Source organism: Triticum aestivum, chromosome 7B, assembly GCF_018294505.1.
Source record: "Triticum aestivum cultivar Chinese Spring chromosome 7B, IWGSC CS RefSeq v2.1, whole genome shotgun sequence".
NCBI classification, from domain to species: Eukaryota; Viridiplantae; Streptophyta; class Magnoliopsida; order Poales; family Poaceae; genus Triticum; species Triticum aestivum.
The window spans coordinates 652,662,446-652,669,131 of record NC_057813.1 but is presented as its reverse complement, the minus strand read 5'-3'; the positions used below and the strand labels follow the sequence as shown (position 1 = coordinate 652,669,131).

General features: G+C 42.4%; 1 protein-coding gene across 2 annotated transcripts; it reads left to right on the top strand.

Annotated features, from left to right (window-relative positions):
- Positions 1-214: 214 nt before the first annotated feature.
- LOC123156428 (uncharacterized) lies at positions 215-4,550 on the top strand. 2 transcript variants are annotated; one of them, XR_006478082.1, is made up of 6 exons: positions 215-924; positions 1,284-1,574; positions 1,916-1,980; positions 3,051-3,203; positions 3,853-3,963; positions 4,255-4,550. XR_006478082.1 is itself a non-coding variant. In XM_044574561.1 (6 exons), the coding sequence occupies exons 1-4, from the start codon at positions 741-743 to the stop codon at positions 3,159-3,161; spliced, it is 450 nt and encodes a 149-aa protein (XP_044430496.1). In that variant the 5' UTR covers positions 218-740; the 3' UTR covers positions 3,162-3,203; positions 3,853-3,963; positions 4,255-4,550. The 2 variants fall into 2 exon arrangements, 1 of the variants encoding a protein (XP_044430496.1); XM_044574561.1 differs by having other exon boundaries at positions 218-924; positions 1,284-1,373.
- The last annotated feature ends 2,136 nt before the right edge of the window (positions 4,551-6,686 follow it).

Below are 6,686 nucleotides of genomic sequence, written 5' to 3'. Positions count from 1 at the left end.
TAGAAAATGCAGAGGTATCAAACGGGGCGTAAGTGGTTAATATGTTGAATGTTTGCCCTAAATAAAAGGATAAAAACTATAAGAGAAAACGACATATTTTTTACATAGCCTTAATTCTGATTGGTGGGATCAGCGAAGGCATGGATCGATGACATGGCATACATCCTTTTTCGTCCATCCAACCATCCCAATCCAGCCACCGCACGACCCCAGACCAACCGTGACTCCTTTCCCACCCCACGATCTCTCCTCTCCTCTCCTCCACATCCGCCGCACCCCCCGCGCCACCTACCTCCTCTCCAGCGGCGACCTCCGCCCACTGCCCCCGATCCTCTCCACATCCCCTCACCTTCTATCCCACAGCAGGGCCCCTAGATCAAGGAGGCAGGCACCGTCAGATCCGCCATGCCCACAGCTCTCTCTGCCCCACCCCAAACCCTACCCACAGCCGCCGCCGTGCTCCATCACCAGCGACCTTGCCGCCGCTGCCCCTCTCCCCTCGCCCTATCTCCATACCTGCGACACCGAGCCGGACGGGAGGAGCCACCGCCCCACAGCACGCGCGTGCCGGTAGGGCGAGGGGATCAGTATGTACAGGCGGTGCCCCCGCCGGATCTGAACAAGAACACCGGGTGGTTCATGTACCTGGCATTCCTAGATCCATCCGCCCCATCCTCTCCTCACCCTATCTTCCTCGGTGTTGGGGCATCCAGATCGAGCAGGTCAGGTGCCCGCGCTCCATGATCTCCATGCGATGCACCGGCGAGGCGACAGAGGTGCTCGTGGTGGACGCCTCCGCCGTCTTCCACCGACACGCAGCCGCGCCCTCCAACGCCGCTCTTCCACACGACGACAGACCTGTGTGCCGCTCGGCTGGGACAGAACCCCGCGCTCGACGATGCCATGGACATGGAGGTCTTCAAGGTACCCTCTTCCTCTCCTTCTCTGTCCCTCACCTCCAATACTTGTCACTGAGCTCGTGACGACGCCATGGCTCACTTGGGCCCTCTGATGCTTGCTCGCTACGGTCTCTCGATGAACACAATTGCTTACTCCTAAAATCCCTAATTCCTAGCGTTTACTCTTGCTGTTCTACATACTGTCATGTACCACTATCATACTCCAGGCTTGCTTAGAATTGCAATTCCACGCTTAGAATCATGACACCACCGAGTCACAGGGACATCTCAACTTCTAAACGAAAAAAATATTATTGTTTGCTGCATTGCATATACCATTACAGTTCTTGATTGAGTTTTTGACTTGCATAATTCTGTCATCAGGGGAAGCTGATACCCACACGGCCAGCTCGTGCTCACTGTGTTTGACCGCCAGCTTGTGCTCTACCGCGACGAGTACCGATGCCCACACAGGTATGACCTGCGTGCCCCCATGACCTTGCACCGGTGCTATGTGCGTGAGCGCATGCGCGCTTGCTGCAATGTCGGGTGTGGTGGTGTGTTGAAAACTTACGATGGGGGCGGCCAGGTGGTGCGTGGCCGTGTGTGTGGCGATGTATGGAGCTCCGGAGATTCCTATTGGATTGCCGAGACTTGGTCTTGGTTCTGCCGTTGGTGTGTTGTCTTTGCTCTAATCTGGTTAAAACTGTGTGATTGGACTAGCAGCATCAGCTCTTTATCTGGAAAAAGAGTACTATCAAGTCCTTAGCTAGCTAGCTAACTAGTACAAGCTGCAACCCAATAGGAACAGTAGCTTTCCTGCACACATCTAGCTAGCTAATTACACTACTAGTATTCAGAAACAACTTTACTTTGAAACTCTGAATCACTTCTCCCTGACAGACACTTCACCAAAAGGCATCCTGTTCCAAACTCTTATTTGTATCATTATTTACCGAATGTTATTTTATTATTTTTGTTGAACTAATCTTGGCTAAATCATCCCTCTTCTGTAGGTCTTTATGAAGCTTTGGAACTGAGGGACGGTGGATCTAACTACTTGGGAAAGGGTGTTTCCAAGGTTCCATTTGAGCGAATTTTATATTAGCGTGAATAACAAATTCCCGGGCTACAGTCTTAAGTAATTCTGTTACCTAGTTAGTGTTAGTGTAGTCTACCGTCGCTCACATCTTTTGGTCTAACATATCTGTAGTGTTACTTATGCATGGTACCTTGCTGCTCTGTTGCCCTGACATTTCTGCATGGTTGTTTTGCATTGCTGGCCTAATTAAACAAGATAAATATGTATACTTCTTTGAGATAGAAATTCCATGCATGTTTATGAGGCACAAATTCTTTGAGATAACCATAACTGTACTTCAAAAGTAAACATTAGCATCTCAAATAACCAGCTTTTTGATGTAGGAGTAGTAGAAACTCCATGGTTTCCTGATTGCTGAACATGGGAGATGTATGTTTTGCATTTCAATTACATAGCAGTACTATGTAATGAAACAGGTTTATTCTTATATTCTTGGTTGTATACTTTGGAGATTTACCATGCAACATCTTTTCATCTAGTAGTAGTACTACTATTGGTTTATCTATAGCAATATACATCTAGTACCTATTGCAATTTTCATTTCCAAGATTAATTTGGTATCCCAGGTCCTGCAGCACTGTCTTCTCTGTTCCTGACTATAAAAATTTCCATGTGTACTAGTAGCATCTAAACCATGCAGACTAAATCATTAGGCACACTGTACTACACACACTAGTTAATGTTCTGTCTTTTTGAGAACATTTTGTATCTGTTGTCTAGTTCTATCCGGTGATACTCGATTAGGGACCCATGTGTTTGAACAACTAGTCAATTAACATGGGTCCCCACTGGTGGTACATCATCAAGTTTGGAAGCAGCTGGAGTGAATGTGAGAAAAGTTGAACAGCTTACACATTTTCCTGAAATGGTATAGCTTAATTTGTTTTTTTAGCTACTTCAACATTTCTTGAAATGATTTTTATTCTAAGCATTTTTTTCATACTCAGTAAGCTAGTTCCTGAATCAAATTTTTTAATGAAATGATTCTGTAGCATAGTTAATTTGTTGGCAAGTGTGATGTCCATTCACGCCTCCTCTGTTTTTTGCAGGTCTGGCAGCACCGCCGCGTCGACAACGAAGGTGGTGATCGCAGCGGCGAGCGGCGCGAGTTGGTGGCTGCGGGACTCGACAACACGTCTCATATATGTGCTTTCGACTAATCCAGCTTCTTTTGGTCTAGCTGGGCATTACTTTGAGTTCATGTATGTGCTTGTCACTCCATGGGTTATAGTGATTCCTCTGTTTCCTTGTATGTTCTTGTAGTTTGGTTGCTTTCCTGTTCATGCATGTTTGTACAACTATATATAGTTTTGCTATGAATCTGTCGTGCATGTATTGAAATGCAGGAAATGTTGAATACATGTTCACTCTTAGCTGGGATATTGAATTGTACATAGTTGTGTGATTCATGTCTGCTTCTTATCTTATTAAGTGATTATCTTTATGTCCTTGCTACCAGTAGGATGGTCAATAGGTTGTTTTGTACTTCTCTACTTTATGCAAATAGCTTCTTGTAGCATTGTTCTACTATCTGTGTGATGCTGAACAATATGCTCTTAATCTGTTGCTATATTCTCATCAAATGCACAGTTTATTTTCTTAGACCTACTGTTAAACAAAGTCTTAACTTGTATCATTTTTTCTTAATAATAGGCATAGAATTCCCGACCCTTATGTTATATGATTAGCTTACTCCTGCTTCACTGTACTAATTCCTGACTGTTGTATGTAAGGAGTAAAATAGTTTACTTGAGTGATATCCACTAGTTCACTATCTTAGAGCACCTTTTTAGAATTGTGGGCTGCTAATAGTATTTTAGACTTATCATATCCTCTCTAGCGCGATGGCAGGACCGCATGATAGACTACTAAATGGACAAGTATCTGCAACGTTCAGCGTCAAAGATGATGCTTACCAGATGTTCTACTGCAGCCCCATCCATATCATCGACATGAAGTTAGGTATCTACTCATCCTAAAATTGATGGCCTGAAGCTTGATGCATGTATAATGTGACACACACATCAGGATATCTGAATAATTTTGACATGTTTGCTCTGTTATCTAGCAGTAGGTTGATACTTGTCATTTGCCCTTTCCAAATATATCTCAGTTTTGTTGTTATGAGAATGTTATATGCATGGTTTCTTATTAGATCTCAAATTCTGCAGCTATGTTTCATTGTTAGGAGAATGTTATATGCACGGCTACACTTGATCATGTTCCCTAACTTTTCTGATTTATAATCCGCAGATTTTTGGCCTTTATTCGTCAAAAGTTTGTGTACAAGGAACTCCAGGAGAAGAATCTTTAAGTAAATAATTTATATAGATCAGGATCTTATGTTGTCGAGGTGGCTGCTACTGTGACCAAAGATCAGCCTGGAGTTGTGCATCATAGTCTTAGTTGATGTTGCCACCATGTTTTGGTGCCTGTGTATTTGATTGTATGACACTTGATGGATCGTGTAGTCGTGTACGTGCTGTTTTGAGTTTCATTTAGTGATTTCTGGATTTGATCATTTAATTGAGAAAATTATTTATTGTTTAGTGTTGAAATGTGTAAAATTGAAATATATGATTGAAAAAGATTGAATGTTCTATTGGATCGAATAATATTTGGGCTCTAAAAAGGCAATGGCCCAAACAATAGTGCGGGGAATATTATGCAATGATGCAAATATGATACAAAAGGGCTTAATGAAATGGACTGCGAAATAGATGAGGCCTTGAAATAAAAAGGCTGAATTACTGGGCTAGGCCCATGTAGTTAGCGAAAATTAGCAAAAAACTATATATTAAAAAGGTTGAATTAATGGGCTCGGCCCATCTAAAGCATTGAAATGGACCAGGCTGAATCTTGTCAAAGACCTTCTCAATTGGTTAATTTTGCCATGTCAGATTGCCACATCGGATCGGACGTGGCCTGGGCATACAGCCAGTGACCAAAACAAAAGGTCATGGGTTCAACGACCTTCTATTTTGGTCGTAAACGTCTACGAGATTCTCACAGAGAAGGTCGTTAATTTGAGGTCACGACCGCCAGCTTTTGACCTTCTGTTTTTGGTAACAAAAAGGTCGCAGATGAAAAACAATGACCTTTCAGGGATCAATAGTCAAGGTCACAAGTTGACATATTTCTTGTAGTGGATCTTTACAATAGGTACAAGTGATTAGCTACGATTTGCAAAAAGATTCAATTCAAACGAAGCAACAAAACTCAAAATACGAACTAAACAAGATTGTTTACTAATCTAGACTAAACTCAAATTTTACAGTACCAAAATCATGTTCAAGTTGGTTATCTATAAAGAACAGAACGATAGAAGATTTAGGCGTTGGTTTCATCTAATTTGGATAAACGAGTAAAAAGTTATGCTAGTTTAAAGATCAGGGGCTAAATCGTGATAAAACTATTTGTGAATAGGTCCCTGGCCGAAAATAAACAAAAAAGAAAAATCCTACGGCGCGAACGTTCGCTAACAGAACTTATACGATGAAAACCGTTTGTTAAATAAGAAAACCGAAACTAAACCGATCTAAGCCGTCAAAATAAAAAAAAACAGAAATAAAAATAATTGGAGAAGCAATGGTTCTTATCGGCTTTCAGAGAAAAACCGACTGCGATCAACGGTGGCGTCGGCGACGGATCGGCGGTGGCGTCGGCTGCGGCGGCGCGGGCTTGCGGGGCGGCGGCGGCGGTGATGGTGGTGGGGCTGCAAGGCGGTGGTGGCGAGACGAGGAGGAGGCATCGGCCTCGGGGCTGCTTATAAAGCCTCAGAGGGGTGCGCGGCTTAGAGGAGGGGGCGGCGACGCGCGGAGTCCTAGCCGGACTCGGCGGCGTGCGGCGGCGGGATTCGTCCCGCGCTCGAGGACGAGGCCGTTGGCGGCTGGGCTTCGGCCCAGTCGTTCCGAAACTTTTTTTAAACAATTTTCTCCGCAAGGATAAATCTTAAATAGATATAAGAAAATTTCTGAAAATTTCAGAAACAATTTTCACCGTCCAAACCTAATATTTAGGACAAGGTGAACATTTTCATGGACTAAGATGCAATTTTAAAAAATGCAATATTTTTCTAATTCAAATAAAATACCAATAAAATCACAATTTGATTTTAAAATTCTTCCTCCAATATTTCCCTTAGTTTGAAGAAGTCATATTATCTGCTCTCATATATTTTTAATATTGGAAAAAATTGGATAGAAAATAATAAAATCAAATTGATCCTTTCTTCAAATTTGAAATAACTTCAAATATGAATTTTGTGGAACCTCCAACTCTCCCCTTGGGTCCTTGAGTTGCTTAAGATTTCTAGAATCACAACAAAATGCAAGAATAAATATGATATGCATATAATGATCTATGTATAACATCCAAATTGAAATTTGGGATGTTACAGTTACACTTAACCAAATGCCCATGATTAGCAAAACATGATCATCACACAACACTTGAGCTAGTCCTAGAGGCCAGACTAGGAATTTGGCTTTAACGTTTATCATTCTACACGTGCTTATAAGTTCTCCTCTAGATCACATATTCAAGAATCATATTAGTTATAGAAAAGAAAATAAACTCTTAATTAAACATGGAAATAAATAATATAATCATTATTGCCTCTAGGGCATATTTCCAACACCATAACACCTCCTTGGATGGGTGGATCAGCCACCACGCTGCTGCAG

Bases quoted from the DNA above. Each gene is read 5' to 3' on its own strand.
- LOC123156428 (XM_044574561.1), top strand. From the start codon at position 741: ATGATCTCCATGCGATGCACCGGCGAGGCGACAGAGGTGCTCGTGGTG. The intron at 925-1,283 runs GTACCCTCTTCC...TTCTGTCATCAG, and splicing joins TGGACATGGAGGTCTTCAAG to GGGAAGCTGATACCCACACG. The intron at 1,981-3,050 runs GTTCCATTTGAG...TGTTTTTTGCAG, and splicing joins TGGGAAAGGGTGTTTCCAAG to GTCTGGCAGCACCGCCGCGT.